The sequence below is a fragment of the Crocodylus porosus genome, unplaced genomic scaffold (genome assembly GCF_001723895.1).
Source record: "Crocodylus porosus isolate Cpor-Errol unplaced genomic scaffold, CroPor_comp1, whole genome shotgun sequence".
Lineage (NCBI taxonomy): Eukaryota > Metazoa > Chordata > Crocodylia > Crocodylidae > Crocodylus > Crocodylus porosus.
In genome coordinates this window covers 4,387,579-4,405,890 of record NW_017728951.1, presented here as the reverse complement: position 1 = coordinate 4,405,890, position 18,312 = coordinate 4,387,579, and the positions used below count along the sequence as shown (strand labels likewise).

The window sequence follows — 18,312 nt, the reverse complement described above, 5'->3', positions numbered from 1 at the left end:
TCCCTAATATGTGCATTTCTGGTTGTTTCTCTTTTATTCTTGAATGTTTATGCATCTCACACTTTAATTAGAAATTATTTATATTTTAAAAGAAAACAAGTTCATAGAAAAAATTCTGTAAACCAAAGCTTGCTATCCCAGTTTAAATTCCCTGACTTTTCAGGTTAGTTCCTGAAAGTTCCCAAATTCTATATTAAATTAAACTCTTGTTTTCTTGATCGCCATTGGCCATTTTTCTTATTTGAAGAGAACAGTTTACCTCAACACGTGTTCTTGACATTATTAAATATTCCCCTGCCCCCCCAAAAAAGGAATCTATGCCAAAAATTAGTTAAGATTAATATAAAATTTTCCCTCTACAGTAAATACTCATTTAATATTTCTCAACAAATCTTGTCCCTGGTGACTAGGAATTTTACAAACACAGTGTGGTACAGTACAAACTGACAGTATCACCACAACTAATTTGGTGGATAAAATGCTTGAATTCCTAGAGAAGATGCCAAGATCACCTGAAGCTTTTTGAAATTTCTTAGCATTTCTAGAAAAGCTTTTCTAGAAAAAAATTCATGAATCTTTGTCAGTGGGAGGTTTTCAAAGGTAAAAATGGTGCCTAATTGCTGCATTTACACAGCAGGAAGATTCAGTAGGTGATGATTCTCAGCTGATTTTTTGACAGTGCTCTGCTGTATTATCTGTTTCTAGATCAGCAGTTTTCAACCTTTTTTGATTAAGGCACATCTCATTAGGCTCAAGGTATCTCTTGTTAGAATTGAGGCACCTCTCAGAAAATGCCTGTTCTTAGTTTTCCTTTACTTCTTGTCTACGGAAAAGCAGTAGAGCAATATTTCTGTTGAAGTGAACTTAAAGACCCCAACAGGTCAGAATGTTTTTTACACTATGATTTCCTATTTGAAATCTCTGGGTTTATCTTGCAAATCATGTGTGAACAGTGCAAACATTGTATGGCACCCTGGTGCACCCTTGAAAGGATCTCAAGGTACTCCAGGGTTCTGTGGCATGCTGGTTGAGGAACACCATTCTAGGTGATAGCTGAGTGACACTTTGCCTGCTTTATACACTTCCTGGTAGATGGGAGTGTGCACCTCATGCTGCAACAGTGTCTGATTTAACACTGAGAGGAGAAAAGACTGGCAAATAACATTCTAAAAGTTGTTTTTCTTTTTGTCTTCTAACTAAAATGCTGTAAGCATCTCCGTGTAGAAAGCCACTGGCCTAGTAGTAGTGAGGGCTATGGCTCTGTTGTTATTTTGCTTCTAAAGATCTCAGAGCACATACACTAGGAAACTATCCTATCCAGCAATTTATCCCTTACCACTACATGACAATAGATAGTGTTTTAGGGCAGGAATTTAAGTGTAACAGCACAAGAAGTCATGGAAAATTGTAGGAAGAATTTTAGGTTGATAGAATGTAATTATAAACATTGACAGTTGGCTCTAGCTTCTTTTTTATGCTTAAAGACTAAAGCATAAAAGACTAAACATTTATTAGCAGTCTCCTGTAATGCTGTACTTGTACATTAGTTTAGAAGTAGCTGAGACTTGCTCAGGGAACTGATGGGGAGGATCCCCTGGGAAGCCAGTCTGTGGGGGAGAGAAGTCCAGGAAGCTGCCTATATTTTAAGAAGCTTTACTCAGAGTGCAGGAGCAAACCATCCTGATGTGTAGTAAGACTCGCAAGTATGGCAGAGGACCAGCTTGGCTTAGTAGGGAACTCTTCAGTAAACTAAATCACAAATAGAAAGCTTATAAGAAGCGGAAACTTGAACAAACAACTACAGAGGAGTATAAGAGCATTGCTTGAGCACTCAGGGATGAAGTCGGGAAGGCCCAAGCGCAATTGGACTTGCAGCTAGCAAAGGATGTGAAGAATAACAAGGGTTTCTATAAGTATGTCAGTAGCAAGAGGAGGGTCAGGGAACTCTGGATCCCTTACTGACTAGGGGAGGCAACCTTGTGACAGGATGCAGAAAAGGCTGAAGTACTCAATGCCCTTTTCACCTCACTCTTAACAGGCAAGATCAGCTCCCAGAATACTGCACCAGGAAGCAGAGTTTGGGGAGGAGGTGAGGAGCTGTCAGTGGTGCAAGAACAGGTTAGCAACTATTTAGAAAAGGTGAACATGTACAAATCCATGTGGCCAGATGGGATGGACACGAGGTAGAAGTTGGCTGATGCTATTGCAGAGCCACTGGCCATCATCTTTGAGATCTCATGGCTATCAGGAGAGGTTCCAAATCATTAGGTAAGGGCAAAAATAGTGCCCATATTTAAGAAAGGGGAAAAGGAGGATCTAGGGAACTACAGACCAGTCAGCCTCACCTCAGTCCCTGGAAAAATCATGGAGCAGATCCTCAAGGAAACCATTTCAGAACACTTGGAGAAGAAGGTAATTAGGAACAGACAGCATGGATTCACCAAGGGCAAATCATGCCTGACCAACCTGATTCCCTTCTGTGACAATAAGACTGACTCTGTGGATGTGGTAAGACCGGTGGATGTGGTATACCTTGATTTTAGCAAGGCTTTTGATATGGTCTCCCACAACATTCTCTCAAGCAAGCTAAGGAAATATGGGCTGGATGAATAGATAGAAAACTGGCTGGAGTATCAGGCTCAGAGTGTAGTAATCAATGGCTTGATGTATAGTTGGCAGCCAGTATCAAGTGGAGTGCCCTAGGGATTTGTCCTGGGTCCAGTTTTTATTTAATATATTAATCAACAACCTAGAAGATGGCATAAATATAAAGTGCACCCTCAGCAACTTTGTAGATGGCACCAAGCTGGGGAAGTAGTAGATACGGTGGAGAGCAGAGCTAGGATTCAGAGTGACCTAAACAAATTGGAGGATTGGGCCGAAAGGAATCTCATGAGGTTCAGTAAGGACAGGTTCAAAGTCCTGCACATGGAATGGAACAATCCCATGCACTGGTACAGGCTGGGGGCTGACTGACTGGGCAGCAGCTCTTCAGAAAAGGACCTGAGGGTTACAGTGAGCAATAAGTTGAATATGAGCCAGCAGTGTGCTATTGTTGCCAAGAAAGCTAACAGCGTACTGCGCTGCATGGGTATGTGTGTTGCCAGTAGGCCACATCTGGAGTACTGTGTTCAGTTTTGGGTCCCCCCACTACAAAAAGGATGTGGACAAGTTGGAGAGAGTCCAGCAGATGGCAGCAAAAATGGTGTTGGGGCTGGGGCACATGACTCTGAGGAGAGGCTGAGGGAACTGGGTTTATTTAGTCTGCAGAAGAGAAGGCTGAGAGAGGGGCTTTGATAGCAACCTTTGATTGACTACCTGAATGATGGTTCTGAAGAGGATGGAGCTAGACTGTGCTCAGTGGTGGCAGATGACAGAACAAGAAGCAATGGTCTCAAGTTGCAGCAAGGGAAGTTTAGGTTAGATATCAGACAGAATTTTCTCACTAGGAGGGTAGGAAAACACTGGAACAGGTTACCCAAACAGGTGGTGCAGTCTCCATCCTTGGAGGTTTTTAAGCCTCAACTAGACAAAGCTTTGGCTGGTATGATCTAGTTGGGGTGGTCCTGCTTTGACCAGGGCATTGGACTACATGACTTCCTAAGGTCCCTAATTTTTTTAGGATTCTATTCTATGAGAGTGAAGTAGGCTATCCGTTTAATTGCTCAGCACACTGGAAACAACCATTTTGCATAAGTACCACAAATTAGACTCACACCCTCTTTGAGTGCCTTTTCAATACCCTTGCTCTGCCCAATTGGTTGATCTGCTTTCTGCTTCTTGTCCTGAGCTTCCTGCCCAATCTGCTGCTCTGCTTTCTGCTTCTTCCCTTGCACTCCCTGCCTAATCTGCCACTCTGTCTGCTGCTGTGCTGTCTGTTCCCTCCCTGATCTGCCATGTACCACACACAAAGGTTTCCTGTGCCACTTCTGAGGCATGTGCTGCCAGTTGGCCACCCAGTGTATAACTTGCTTTGGCAGTTATGCTTTGTCATCCACATACTTAGCTGCCGCGTCAGGCTTAGCTTGAAAGTTCTGACTTGATTCCAGCAATGGGTAATATGGAAAGTATGTTTTCCTTTTTGGGTATTCATATTATGTATTTCCAGTTTTACAGAAAACGGCTAAAATATTCCTTAAACTTAATTGTTAAGATGCATTTCTGTTGAAACTGATGTGTTATGGAATTGGGGCATAGAATTGCTCACTTCAACACATTGCAAATTCACTAAATGATGGCTGAATTAACCTAACTTTAATGGACTATAGAGAGTGAGATTCTGTGTTGGCATGACAGATTTTAAACTGATGCTTGCCAAGACATAACTGTTTAAAAATTGACATTTTGTGCTCCACACCATACTGCCACCATCCTTACTGCTTCATGACAAACTGTCACTCTACAGTACAGTATGTCTAGCTGGTAGCTGAAAAATTAACCTGTTTTATGTTGTGGGTAGTATACGGTTGACAGTATTTAGGAATAAATGTGTGGTACCTGAATATCGTGGTCGGTAATAAGTGTCATTTCAGGAGTGTCATAAAAACAAGGTGCCAAACAAACCCAAAATGACCAGAACATGTACTTTTCACATATTATTTTTATCCTGGTATTGGCCAGTGTCATTCTGACGTCTTATAGCTTTCACTCCCTTTTGCCTCCCTGCCCCCCCAGAAGGGTTCATGTCTGTCTTTCTAGTTTGCTATATATGTCAGGTTTTCATTTTGTTGCTAGGATGACAAACATTTCGACACAAGATTTGTCTTGTAACTTACATTTTTATATTAGGTTGAATCTTAAATACATATTTCTGATGTTTTGAAAAATGTATTCAGTATTTATACAAACAGATTTAACTCTTGTTTTTACCCTTTGTAATTCACAGTATGCCACTGGGTATGCTGTTTTAAAATAATGATATTCAAGACTTCTTCAGTTACCTGCTTTTTTTCCAAATGACAGACATTAAAAAGAAGGCACGATGGGATTCAATGTAAAGTCCCAACAATTGCACCTCCTGCCAGGACACGCATGTATGCCAAGGGGTGCAGTTGTGGGACTGAGCATCAGATCCCATCATGTCATGTTAACAGTGCAGGGGTAGACCTCCCAGGCACACCCTGCACTGGAAGTCTTGACTCCTGTGGCTCGGAGCCTCATCAGCTCCTAGCTCTGGGGGCACATGGTATGCCTCTGCAGCTGGAAGCTCCAGTTGCTCCTGGGACTTACAGCTGGGGTTGTGAATGGCACTCCTGTGGCTGGGAGCAACATCAGTTGATTGGCGCTCCCAGCCTGGGGAGCTCACTGTGCTCCCCCAGCTGAGACCCCTAATAAACTGATCAGTGCTCCCAGACCCTGGGAACTCCACATGTTCATTTAAAGGCTTGATAACAATCAGTATTTTACAAATTACACAAAATATGTGTACTAACTTTGTTGCTTATTTCTGGTTCTATCGTGTCATTAATTGAATGAATGTGTATCTTGGTCAGTACTTAAGGCATGATTAACCAGTTAATCATGTCTTAAAGTGTAACACTTAACAGCTAAAGCCCTCTGTTTCATAGGTGCAGGACCTGTGTCTCACCATGTCAGCCTACATGGTTGGAGTGGGAGGGCACTAGAAAAAGAAATAATTTGTTGTATGAAGGGGAAGATAAAAATATTTGCTGTTGCTGCTGTGGGGTGCTTCATGGTGGGGTTGCTTGAATGGTGCTGCAAAAATGGTGATGGGGCTGGGGCACATGACTTCTGAGGAGAGGCTGAGGGAACTGGGTTTATTTAGTCTGCAGAAGAGAAGGCTGAGAGAGGGGCTTTGATAGCAACCTTTGATTGACTACCTGAAGGGTGGTTCTGAAGAGGATGGAGCTAGACTGTGCTCAGCAGTGGCAGATGACAGAACAAGGAGCAATGGTCTCAAGTTGCAGCAAGGGAAGTTTAGGTTAGATATCAGACAGAATTTTCTCACTAGGAGGGTAGGAAAACACTGGAACAGGTTACCCAAACAGGTGGTGCAATCTCCATCCTTGGAGGTTTTTAAGCCTCAACTAGACAAAGCTTTGGCTGGTATGATCTAGTTGGGATGGTCCTACTTTGAGCAGGGCATTGGACCATGTTGCTTCATGGTGGGGTGATTGAATGAGTGGAGGAAGAGTTTGAGGGAATAGTACATTGAAGAGGGAAAAATGGTTCTTGGCTCTATGATTTGTTCCACTGCAAACAGATCACTGCTTGGACAGTTCTGCCATATTATTTGCATTGGCTCTAGCCCTTTCTGGTTTTTGTAACCTTTACAACCCTTGAAAATGTTTGACAGATATGTATTGAATGAAATGAGTCCATTAATTCAGTCCAGTGTAGAACATCCCATATTGGGGCAAGGAGGTAGGTACTACATAATTTCTGTTATGTTACTTTTAATAATATTTAGTATGCCAAACACAACTTACCTCCCCCCCAACTATTTAAAGCAGTTTTTTTATGTTAATGTGTGTCTTTTTATGACAAAGGCATTCATTCTGATACAGACTTTTTGATAATTTTAATTTGTCCAAAGACGGAATTTCTCATCAGATAGGTATTACTTAAAATTAAGACGTCAGTGAACTTTACATTTAAAACATGCAACCTTGCTTATTTGTTTTATAATATGTATTTTACTATTTTCAACTTTGTACATTTAGTTACATAAAAGCCTTTTTCAAAGTTTATTATTAAAACAAATGAGGAGGAGAAGAGCCATTGACACATCAGCTGGTGCACAGAAATGAAATATTCTAACTGGTAGTAATAGGAAGAGAAGGGAAAGCTTGAATCCTGTTTTCTCAGGATTCTCAGTTGAATCTCAATTTTATGTTTTCATTGAAGAGAAAGCGTTACAAAAGTGGGAGAGGAAAAAAGAAAAATCAAATAATTTGTCAACTTTTTAGACAATGGATATGCTACTAATGCTGTAGCAGAGCGAAGTCCTAGCATTGTTCTTGCTGTTGTTACAAGAGAGCATCAGTACAAGTTAATTCACAGCATTATCATTTAAATACCTGCTCTTGTTTAAAAGGGGCAATAAAGGAAATTTAAATTTTCAATTGATCTCCAAATGGCTATGAAAATCCAAGTAAAATCTAGCTTCAGGTAAAATCATGCTAGATTCAGCTTGTGTGATCTTGCAGGGAAGCTATGCTTGATCAGGATCTGCCTTTCCGCCAGGCAGTGGATCATTACATGAATAAAGATGCCATCATATGCTGGACATACTGCATTGGCTTCCTTAGTGTCAGAAAGCATGAAGCCAAGAGTAAAACCCTTAAGGGTATGCCACACATCTATTTAATCATTTAAATGTTCAAAATGTTGGCTTTTGTGTAATCACTATGAAATTCAGTTATGCAAACTATAGCTTGGTTGCAAACTAGTTGTTACTAATATGGTAAAAGGCAAAGTGTGAAGGATTTATTTCCCAGATTCATTTTCTTTCTACAGTTTTAATTGGTAGGTGCTATCTAGCTGCATAACTGTAACTGTTGGTAGACTGATATCTTCTTATTCATTAAATTTGAGTGCAGTGTTTTTGGACAGGAGTGAGGTTTTTCCAAGCTGAGAGAGACAACCTGCTATGTGGGTAGTCTTTACAAATCTGGCAACAGACTAACAAGATTAGGAAAAAAATAGTTACAGGTTAATTGCATTATACTAAGAAACGTGTTATAATTGAAATCAGAAATGTAAGCACTTATTTGTAAATCTAATCTTTCTGCTTGTACAGGACTTTTTTTTGTGTTACTTAGTACAGGTTAGGTGCTATAAAATAATTGCCTTTTCATGTCAAAGTTTAAACTAATCAGGCAATGGGATTTTCATCATTTTTCCTTGGAAGGCTATTCCACAAGTTAGTAAAATTGACTTTTTAAGATGTTTGCCTGACATCATTCTGAGTTCATTTGCTTAAATTTTGTTGCCTTATTAATTGTGTTGTTCACTATAGGGCAGTGATAAACAATTTATCTTTATCCTTCAAATAGTTGGAAAAGAGAGAACAACTCTCTCCCTTGGCTGGCTGGTTTGCATTCTGACTCTTTGCTCTAGAAGATAATAGTTCCTCCTTGATCATTTTCCTTTTCACTATGTAGGGACTCTACCACATCCTTACACTTAAGACACAATTAACCAGTTAATCAGGTCTTAATTGATTGTATGTATGGTTGGGGGACAACTTAATGGCATGATAAAACAAGGAATAAGCTGCAAAGCTACTCCAAAAATGTATAATAACTTTGTGGCAGGTTCTTACTGTGCCATTAATTGAATATGTGGCTGGTAGCCCCATCAGTTGACCCAGGTTCCCAGCTGTGTGGACACACCATGCACCTCCAGAGCTGGGATCCTGCAGCTGACGTGAGTTGTCAGCCACAGGGATGCACCCAAGAGCCCATGTTGGCGGGAGCCCACAGTGGATCTGTGCATCCCTACAACTGAGGGTGCATCCCTACAACTGAGTCCAGGTCAACTGATGGAGCTTGCTACTTGCTAGTGCAGGGGGAGCCTGGCAGTAAGGTGTGATGGGATGTGATATGTGATCCCATAATCATGCCTTCTGCCATATATGTGCAGCATGGCAGGAAGCACGATTGCATGGATTGCACATCACAGCCAATCAGACCTTTACCAGCACAACTGGTAGAGGGCTAAGGCTGTCATCAGTTTTGTCAAAATCTTGGCACGGTCTCCTTGGTACAGCTTTAATTAACAGGAAAAAATATCTAACACTTATAATTAGCTCAAAACTTGAAAACGACAATACCTGAAATTAACAACAGGAGGTAATATCTCCATCAAGTAATTTGTTCATATGTGCATTTTCATTGTGGGCGTGCAGAAATCTCATGAGCTGTCTTGGAAGCTTTCTTCCTCACCAGTGTATATAGGTACATGGTACCCCAGCCACTCCGTGTATCCTGGGCTGAGGGGATAAAGAGTGGCATGCATTTCTCATAGATTTCATAGACATTAGGGCTGGAAGGGACCTTGTGAGATCGTTGTGTCCAGACCCCTGCCCAAAGGGTAGGAAGTCAGCTGGGGTCAGATGACCCCAGCAAAGTAAGCATCCAAACATTTCTTGAACACATCCAGAGTAGGTGCTTGCACCACTTCTAGGGGGAGTCTATTCCAAGCTTTTGAGACTCAGACAGTAAAGCAGTTTTTCCTTATGTCTAGTCTAAAATTGTCTTCTAGCAGTTTGTGACTGTTAGACCTTGTCTTCCCTTGGGGTGCCCTGGTGAACAGACGTTCTCCCAGTTCCTGATGACTGTACTTACAGACTGCCACCAAGTCACCCCGAGCCTTCTCTTCTCCAGGCTGAAGAGTCCCATGGCTCTCAGCCTCTCTTCATAAAGCCTGCCCTCTTGACCTCTAATCATGCGACATCACATTGGTGGCTCATGTTCATCTTGTGATCAATCATGACCTCCAAATCTCTTTTGGTTGTAGTGCTAGTGAGTGAAGCACTGCCAAGCCTATAAGTATGATGTGAGTTCTTTCTCCCAAGGTGGAGCACCTTGCATCTCTCTATGTTGAAGGTCATTGGGTTTTGATCCACCCACCTTGCAAGCCTGTCCAGGTCGGCCTGAATTGCCAGCCTCATGCCACATTTCCTGGACGCTGTTTCCAGGTGGACTTAGTGTGTTGCACAGTTGGCCATAATTCTGGACAAATCTTTTTTTTTTTTTCCTTCCTCCTACATTGTGACTTCCAAAAACAAGGTGCATGTTCTTTTTGTGATTGTGTGTGTATATAAGAAAATAAGGTATTCCTTGTTGCCCTTTTCCTCAGACAGTTCATAGAAAAGTAGGGCTGGAAGAGGCATCAAGAGGTCAGGAGGTCCAGCCATAACTCAGTTTATTCCTACCATTATAGTCAACTTTCTACAATGGAAAATAAATTATACTTGTAAACAGATGCTATTTTTTTCCAAATATTCTACAAGGACCAATGATACTACATTAACATTCCTTAATATAGTTTAAACCATTCTGTTTAAACTATTCCAGAAAAGTTTTTGTCTAAACTGCTGTTAAAAACATCCAGAGATAGAGATTCCACCACCTCTCTGGGTAGCCTGTCTCACAGTTCTTCCTAGTGTTCAACCTAAATTTCCCTTGCAGCAGTTTTAAGAACAGTATTCCTTGTTCCGCCACGGCCGCCAAAGAGAGCTTGTCAGCAGCAGTCCCTTGATACAAAGATGATATAATAGTCTTATTACCATTGTCCTCTTTATAGCCACCTTTCAGGTATTTGAAGGTTGTTATTAAATCCCACCTCAGTCTCTTCTTCTCCAGACTAAATAATGCTAGTTCATTCAATCTTTCCTCACAACTCATATTTTCTAGGCCTCTAATAATCTTTGTACTCTGCTGATCTCTTTGTCCACACCTTTCAATTATGCATACTGTCAATATGCATACTATTGATTTTTGGGGTGGGATCATTTCTCCAGTTTATCCAAGGTCATTTTTAATCATTCAACTCTTCAGAGTATCTGCAACTCCACCTGTTATTCTGACTTTCACCAACCAGTAGATGACTCCAAGGGCTTTTAGGATCTGATGGCTGCAAACTGTATTCTCCAGGATATCTTCCTGTAAGGGTGAAGGCCCCTTGTCCTGGCTTCCTTAAATAGTGGATGATTTTGTCCAACATGTGCAAAGGAATGCCCTTTTTTCTCCTTACACCAGAACCATTGTGACAGATGCCTCTGGTAGGTTGGGAAGCTCAAAGGAGACAAGACTCTATATCAGAGTTTTGGGACTCTGATTGAGCAGAAGAGCTTGTCAAGACTTTCTCTGCAGCATTCAAGGGTGTCATTTACAGATCATGGCAGATTATGACAGCACACTTTTATATCCTCACATGGGGTAGGACGAAATCTGCCCATATATGCAGATAAGTGTGCTGCAAATGGCAGATGCATATGACATCAAAGTATATAAGTATAAATATTTTCCTTTCTTTCATTGGCAGTGTAGGATCTTATCAAGTTGTCTGGTGTTGTTTGTTTCTTCTCCTGTTTTGTCCCATTCCTTTTCATTCTTATGCTATGGTTTGTAAGCTCTTTGAAAATCATCCTACTCTATTTATACAGTGCCTGACACACTGGGCTGCAGAGTGCTATGCTAGAGAATATGCTGTGCTAGGGAATATGCTAGGGAAAGCCAAATAAGCTCTACCTGCTGACTGCAAACATTTTTGTGAAACCAAATATTAAGGAATGTGTGGTACTATTGTTGTTCCTTGTAGAATATTGAGAGAGGTTTGGCATCTGTTTACAAGCATGCATTATTGGCTATTGTAGAAAGTTGACTGTAATTGTAGGAATAAATTGTGTCCTTGACTAAGCATTGATTTGTTGTTGTATTTGTTTTGTTTTTGCAGGACAGCCATTTCCTATGTGCTGTTATTCACCTAATATTGCCTTTATAAAGGAGTAAATATGCTTTATTGTCATAGTAATCCCTTTTAAATTGGTGTCAAAACAAGTTTTCTTTTTCGTTAGGTGTTTACTAACAAATCTACCATTAAACTGCTATTATTTGTGATACTGAGCAGGTCAGTGTTTAATTAGTTAACAGTTTAAGAGTTTGATTTAGATGCTGTGTTGACTTCCTGCAAGGCTAGATTGATCACATTTAATCCAGTATAGGAGTACAGCATATAATTAGAGTAAGTTTAAGTACTGTGAATTCTTACTCTGCTTTCTGGTATTTCCTCTTTAAAATTCTTCAGAATAAAATTATGTTTAACACTACAGATTTTTGAGATGTTGGTTCCTGGGGGGAAATGTGTATACTTAAATTTTTTATAAATTATTGTTCTCCTGTGAACAGATGGCTTTAAAAGATGGAAAAGCTCAATGTAAAATGATGCTTGCGGTCCTGGACAGCCCCATGGGAAGAATTGAAATATCTGGGTGTGAAACAGGTATACATGAATTAAGTCTTCAGAAAGATGCAATGCCACCAAATGGGTAAGTTTATGCCCTATTATCTTTAATATAAATATGTGGGGCAGAAAGCAAAATATCATAACCGTTCTAAAAAGTATCTTACCTACTTATTTATATCAGCTGTATTATTTGGAAAGACTGTGCTTTCTGTTTTAAAGAAGATAGTGAAGGTTTTTTTTTTTTCTTGTCCCATTCATGATTATTTCTTTGACTATCTGTTCCATCTTTAATACAATTTTAAAGCAGTTTTACTTTAAATATTTATTTAATATTTACACAATATTTATTGTGTCAAATGCCCATACTTCTTATTTTAGCACCCATTTTAAATTCTGTTTTTGGGCATTGTGCATCCAGAAATACAGGCCAGATCTCTTCCCTGGGCCTAATAAAACTCACTCACAAAGAGAATGTACCAGGTCTGTGTAGTTTTGGCTACAATATACATGACTGCTGTTTTGTTTATTAGATCATACTCCCATATTAGAAGTATAAATAATTGCTGATTCACAAATAGTTATTTAATCTGTGTCAATGTGTTGGTTCCCCCTCAGGTTGCTGGTCTATAGACAAGTGAAATGCTTACAGCTAATATTAATTTCTATCAGAGAGTTTTATCAGAGTCTCAACCATGCATTCAAGTGTGGCTACAGAAGTGAGTCTTACATTGTATTGTACTATAACTTGTGTGCAAAGGGACAGAATTCAAGTTGCACAAGCAGTTTATACCTTATGTCTTAAATATTTGCAATAATTGGGAATCTGGAGCAGTTCAGTGTCTAAGTCACTTTCTGGGTAAACCTAAATACTGGGTACCCTGTGTATAATAGTAGAGAGGTTATTTTTAATTTCTTGAACAAATATGGACAATATTTGTCACCTTGATATCCTTAATCCTTAAGTAAGGGAAGGTCTGGATTTAGCAGAGCTACTGAATCCCTTCCCATTTCCTTGTTATGTAAATTCTCACCTTTTTGTATTTTTGTTTACTGGAGCACAGTTGGTCTTTACTTGATGACTTGTGCCGTAGGCCCTTCCTCTTGCTTTGTGGTCAGTTAACATTGGAGGTTGCTTTCATCCATTTGTGAGCTCTGTCTTCCTGGTGTGATTGGGACAGCTCCTACTTTCATTGAAATAAAAAAAAAAAACCTGCAAAGAAGGAAATAAAATATTCTTCCAGTTGGTCTTCCCTCCCCACCACATCCTGTTTTACTTGTTTGCTTTCATATTTGTGTAATACTAATATTAATGAAGTATTAACATCATCAATTGTATTCTGGTTTTAAATATATTTATAACAGATTAACTCTAATGCACAAAAAACTCACAGCCCAAAACATGTTTATCAGTGTAAGTATTTTATCCCAGTTTGAGCAAACTTCTGTGACATGGGAAAATAACCATTTCTGTTTTTCTTTTTTTTAATATTGGGTTTAGCTTGAAAGGGAAGCTGAAAATAGAGTACCTTTTTGGATATGGGACAATTTTTAAAACTAGCATTTTTTAAAAATAGAGAGCAGTAAATTCTAAGTCGTCTAAGAGACTGTTACCTGCAAACAAGAGGGACTCCTCTTTTCCATTTCAGATGGTAAAGATTTAAAAATTTTAAAGCTCTCTATAATGTTTCTGCTGAAATGTAACATTTAATCTTTTGCACTCGTTGATAGTGAATAGTTGTTAAAGTCTCTGGTCTCGTTATTTTTGACAGAATAAAATAAAAACAAAACAGTGCCCAGTGTTTCTCTTAACTGGCTAATAAACACAATGGCAAGAACATTAGATGGAAAAAATACATAAGAAACGTAAAAATTGATTTTAATGGACCCCTGTCAGAGACAGCCATAATGAACACAAGTGTGGTAGTAAATATTGGTATTTTACTCCACAGTCATTAAGATTTTTTCATGTAGAGTTGCATGTTACAATCAATATAGGTTTTAGCATTTTTTACAACAAAAATAAGTAAACCTTTGAAATTTATAAATACTTAAGATTTGCAGTCTGTCAAACATCTTGGAGTTTTAGAAAATCTATTAAGAATGCTTGTGGAGTTGCACAGTTTATTTGTGGGAATCTTGATCTGTTTTACAGCTTGTAAAATGCTGTGCAATTAATCACCTGAGATTACAACCTATTCTGTGATGACTCTTAGTAAAATTTAAGGACACAGACCAAAAAGGACAGATTAAAAGAAGAAACGAAAAGGCAAAATTGAGTTTTCTGAGTGTTCATTTGAGCATGATCTGTAAGTGAAACAGAAATAAAGGTTAGCTTTTAGTACCGGCTTTGATTACCAGTTCCTATTTTGTGGAAAGGGGCATTTTCAGGCTAGCTAAAGCAAAATAACTTTGGCTTAAATTTCCTGTTTCCCTAAGTGTAAACTTTAAACATGAACAGTCAAATGGCTATTTATTGCATAAACCATTTTGATTTTTTTTTTAATATTTAAGACTAAACTTAGGGACAAAATCTGTCTTTTGCTATTAAAATAGAGTATGGGATAAAACCTGATGTGGATGTATTGAAAATTTAAGATAGATGTCTGTGAGAACAAGTGCTTTGTGTCTGCAGAAATTTGGTTTAGAAATAATTAACTCATTAAAGCTGAAAATATCATATGCTGTATGTGCATAGGCAGAAAATAGTGGATTCTTCAAGCTTTCATCAACAAATTGAGGCAAAGTTTCAGAGAGTGTGTCAAACAAAAGTGCATTCTCAATATTTACTATTAACACAACTAGTATATTAGTGAAATTAGGTGAGAGAGTACTAATATAATTGTGATATAAAGCAAAGTACATCTAGAGCAAAGCTTGCTTTTAACAAAATGCTGAAAGTTTTCTGTTTTTAGCACCTTCACAGTTGCTGCCCATGTAAGTATGTATGTATATATAAAATAACATTGTTCTAAAAACTTAAAGAATAAGTGAATAAAGATGAAAAGTATGCAGTTATTGCATTGTACAATTCTTTGTAGACAAATCAGCTAATGTAGTTGCCTTACTCCAGTTTTGATGAATACCAATTTTTGCTTGAGCAGATTGGATTGTCAGTTTTGATATTTTCCCTAAAATGCCTGAAATGAAATATTACAAGTATTTAATTCAATTCGTTTCTGTCTTTAATAAAAACTTGTTGCCAACTTGTTTTTTGGCTTTACTGGGATTGTTTTTTTTTCTTATAAATGTCTTTAGAGTCATGGTGAGACTGTGAAATTACTTTTTTTTTTAACTGTTTGTTTTGCTGCCAATCTGCTGCTGCATTTTACATATGTAATGACTGTCAGTTTAGAAGTTTCCCATCTTCCTGTTCCTGAGCCGGAAGGTAAATTTCTAGTGTGATGAATAGGGAGTTACAGTTGTGATTTCCATTAACACTAACACAAACTGCTCATATTTTCCTATGCTTAATATTTACAACAGAATGTCCTTAAGAAAGAAGGTGGTGCAGACTTTCAGTTTGGTAGTTGGGATGAAACAGGCAGCAAACTTTTTTCTGTGTACTGTAATACAGAAGGAATTCCCTTGTTCCTACAATGAAAATTGTTCAAGGGGTGCCTGGCTACTAGACCATTTAACATGCAGTCCTGGTTATATAGCCTGCAAATTTGCAAATGCGATGTATTAAGGTTGCAGCTGTTGGATTTTTAGTAAAATAAAGGAAAACAATATTATATGCCTTGAAGTAAACTTATGGTGTGAAAAAACTGCCAGTGTGTGATTGGAAAATATGGGCTTACATGCTGAGCATTGTGAGTCATTAATAATGTGGCATTCATTACTACTCATTTATGATTGTGCATATAAAATAGAAAATAAAACACATTCTGATTGGTTGACAAGCATTCCAGATTATGCTGGTATTTGAACACAAACCGCAGGACAAAATGATATAACCATAAAAAGATGTTGTGCCATTTTTATTATTTTTATGCATAATTCAGTGTTGGGATCTCAATTGTATTTTAACATAAAATCTTTGTTTCTTTCTTTACTTGCAAGGTTTGACAGACTATAGGTTTTATTGTAATATTTCTGTGTAAACTGTGTTTATGTTGTTATAATGCTGTGTGCCTCAGTCAGTTTCCTCCTGGCTCACTTAAACAGGGGGAAGAATGAGTTAAAGCAGGGATGCTCAACCCCAGGCCTGCAGGCCAGATCCAGGCTGTGGCACTGTGTGTTATTTGGCCCATGGTTCCAAAAATCTGGCAGCGGGAGAGCAGTGGCATTGTTTCCCCGCTGCCAAATTTTCAGATCCATGGGGAGTCCCAGACTGTGTATGTTGGATTGGGCCTACCATCCTGGTGCCCAGGGCTCAGCAGGGGTGGTATCAGCCCCCAGCGCCCAATTCCAGTGTGCAGAGGGTGAGAGGGGGCGGTGGGTCCCAGGGTACCCAATCTCGCCTACGGACTGGCCCTAGTCTGTTCACCTGGCCCTGTACTGATCATCTGGACCTCAGGGCTAAAAGGTTGAGCATCATTGGGTTAGTGTCAATGAAGCAAGAGAGCTGTCTATGTCGGGAAGGACACAAGATGGACCTCTTGCATCCACAGAGGCTTGAATAGCTTTGACAGATTAACAAAGGAAAAATGCCTTACACTCAGGAGGAAAACAGAATGAGATGAGGTAAAAATGGGGATGGAGGTGTTGTCCCCTTAAGGGGAGTCTGGAGTCAGATGAGGAGAGATGCTTTGGGGGCCTAAGGACCTGAAGACACTGCAAAGAGAACAGCAAAGCAATCCTTGGGGGTACTCTGGGCTCTCTGAGCTGGATTAGGGACAGAAGAACTGCTTGACCGTATTTATCCCCAATATATGCCACAGCGCTCTGGTTGCTGCTTGAAACTGGGATGCACTGAGTCTCCCCAACAAGTCCCTCTCTCAGGAGTGGAATAGGATGCTAGCTCCCCAAGTCAGGGTTGTGGATGAAGAATCAGGGAGTGAAAGTGACTAAAAGGCCAGGTCACAGAGTGGGAAGGAAACTGGGCTCCCCCTTCCTCTAGAATTGGCATTGGGGAACACTTGTGGAGACCAGAAAAGATTGCAGTGGTCCGAAGCAAATACCCACTTTGGAGTCACTCTGTGACACAAAGTATAAATCAGGTCAGTAAGGTGGCATATTTTAAACTAGTTTAAAAAATATTTTTTGAATAAGAGAAGTAAAGGAAGATTAGGTCAGAAATGTGACCTTTTTGTTTGTGTTTGGTTGGTTAGTATTTTTTAAAAAGGTTAAAGGATAATAGCAAAGTAGGGTTGGAAGTGACCACATGAGGTCATCCAGTTCAGCCCCCTGCTCAAGGCAGTAAACCATCCCAGGCAAGTGTCTGTCCAACCATAAATTTCAAGGATAAAGATACCATAGTTTCTCTAGGTAGCCTGTTCCAATCCCTGATCAACCTTGTAGTTGGAAAGTTCCCCCTAATTTCCAAACTAAACTTTGTCTGCTGCAAGTTGAGGCTATTTCTTCTAATGTTATCCTCCACAGCCACAGACAAAAGCCCATTTCCATCCTCTCTGTAATTGCCCTTCAGGTATTTGAAGACTGTTATCAAATCTCCTCTGTCTTTTTTTTCTGACTAAATAACTCTGGTTCTTTCAAGCTTTCCTCATAAGTCTTGCATCTCGGGCCCTCAGTCATTTTTATTGCGCTGTACCTGGACTCTTTCCAAACTGTCCAAATACTTGTTGAAGTGCAGGGGCCAAAACTGAACACAGCACTCCAGGTAGGTCATCACCATCGCTGAATAGATCAGAAGATTCACATCCTTTGATTTGCAAACAACTTCTGTTAATACAACTGAGTATGCTGTTGGCTTGTATTCAGCTTCTGATCCACTATAACCCCTAGGTTCTTTTTTGCGGTACTGTGACCTATCCATTTATTCCCCAGGCTGTATTTGTGCATGCAGTTATGCTGTAGGACTTTTGCACTTGCCCTTACTGAATAATGTCTAATTGATTGTGGAACATTTCTTCAATCTCTTCAGGTCATTCTGGATCCTATGCCTACTCTCTGGAGTATCTGCAATTGCCTACTTTCTGGAGTATCCAACTCGGTGGTGGTCTCAAATTTGCCCAGTGTGAACTTGATCCCATCATTAATAAGGATTTTATTATTAATCAAGATATTAAGCCATACCAGATACAGGGCAGATCCTTGGGGAACCTCACATGAAACTTGCAACTAGCCGTTAAGGACTACTCACTGATAGTTTCATAGTTTCTAGGGTCGGAAGGAACCTGAACAGATCATCTAGTCCGACCTCCTGCCATGGCAGGAAAGAGTACTGGGGTCAAACGACCCCAGCAAGGTGTTCAT

The 18,312-nt window shown here is 39.5% G+C and overlaps 1 protein-coding gene across 4 annotated transcripts in view; it reads left to right on the top strand.

Annotated features, from left to right (window-relative positions):
* Window positions 1–18,312, top strand: part of MGMT (O-6-methylguanine-DNA methyltransferase) — a 295,191-nt gene that overhangs the window by 47,734 nt on the left and 229,145 nt on the right. For 2 of the 4 annotated variants that reach the window (XM_019556149.1, XM_019556147.1), the window contains 2 exons: window positions 11,546–11,598; window positions 11,877–12,016. In XM_019556149.1, coding sequence (XP_019411694.1) covers window positions 11,877–12,016 — 140 coding nt within the window. In that variant the 5' untranslated portion in view covers window positions 11,546–11,598. The remainder of the gene's footprint in view (window positions 1–11,545; window positions 11,599–11,876; window positions 12,017–18,312) is intronic. The other 2 variants (XM_019556150.1, XM_019556148.1) reach the window with 1 other exon arrangement.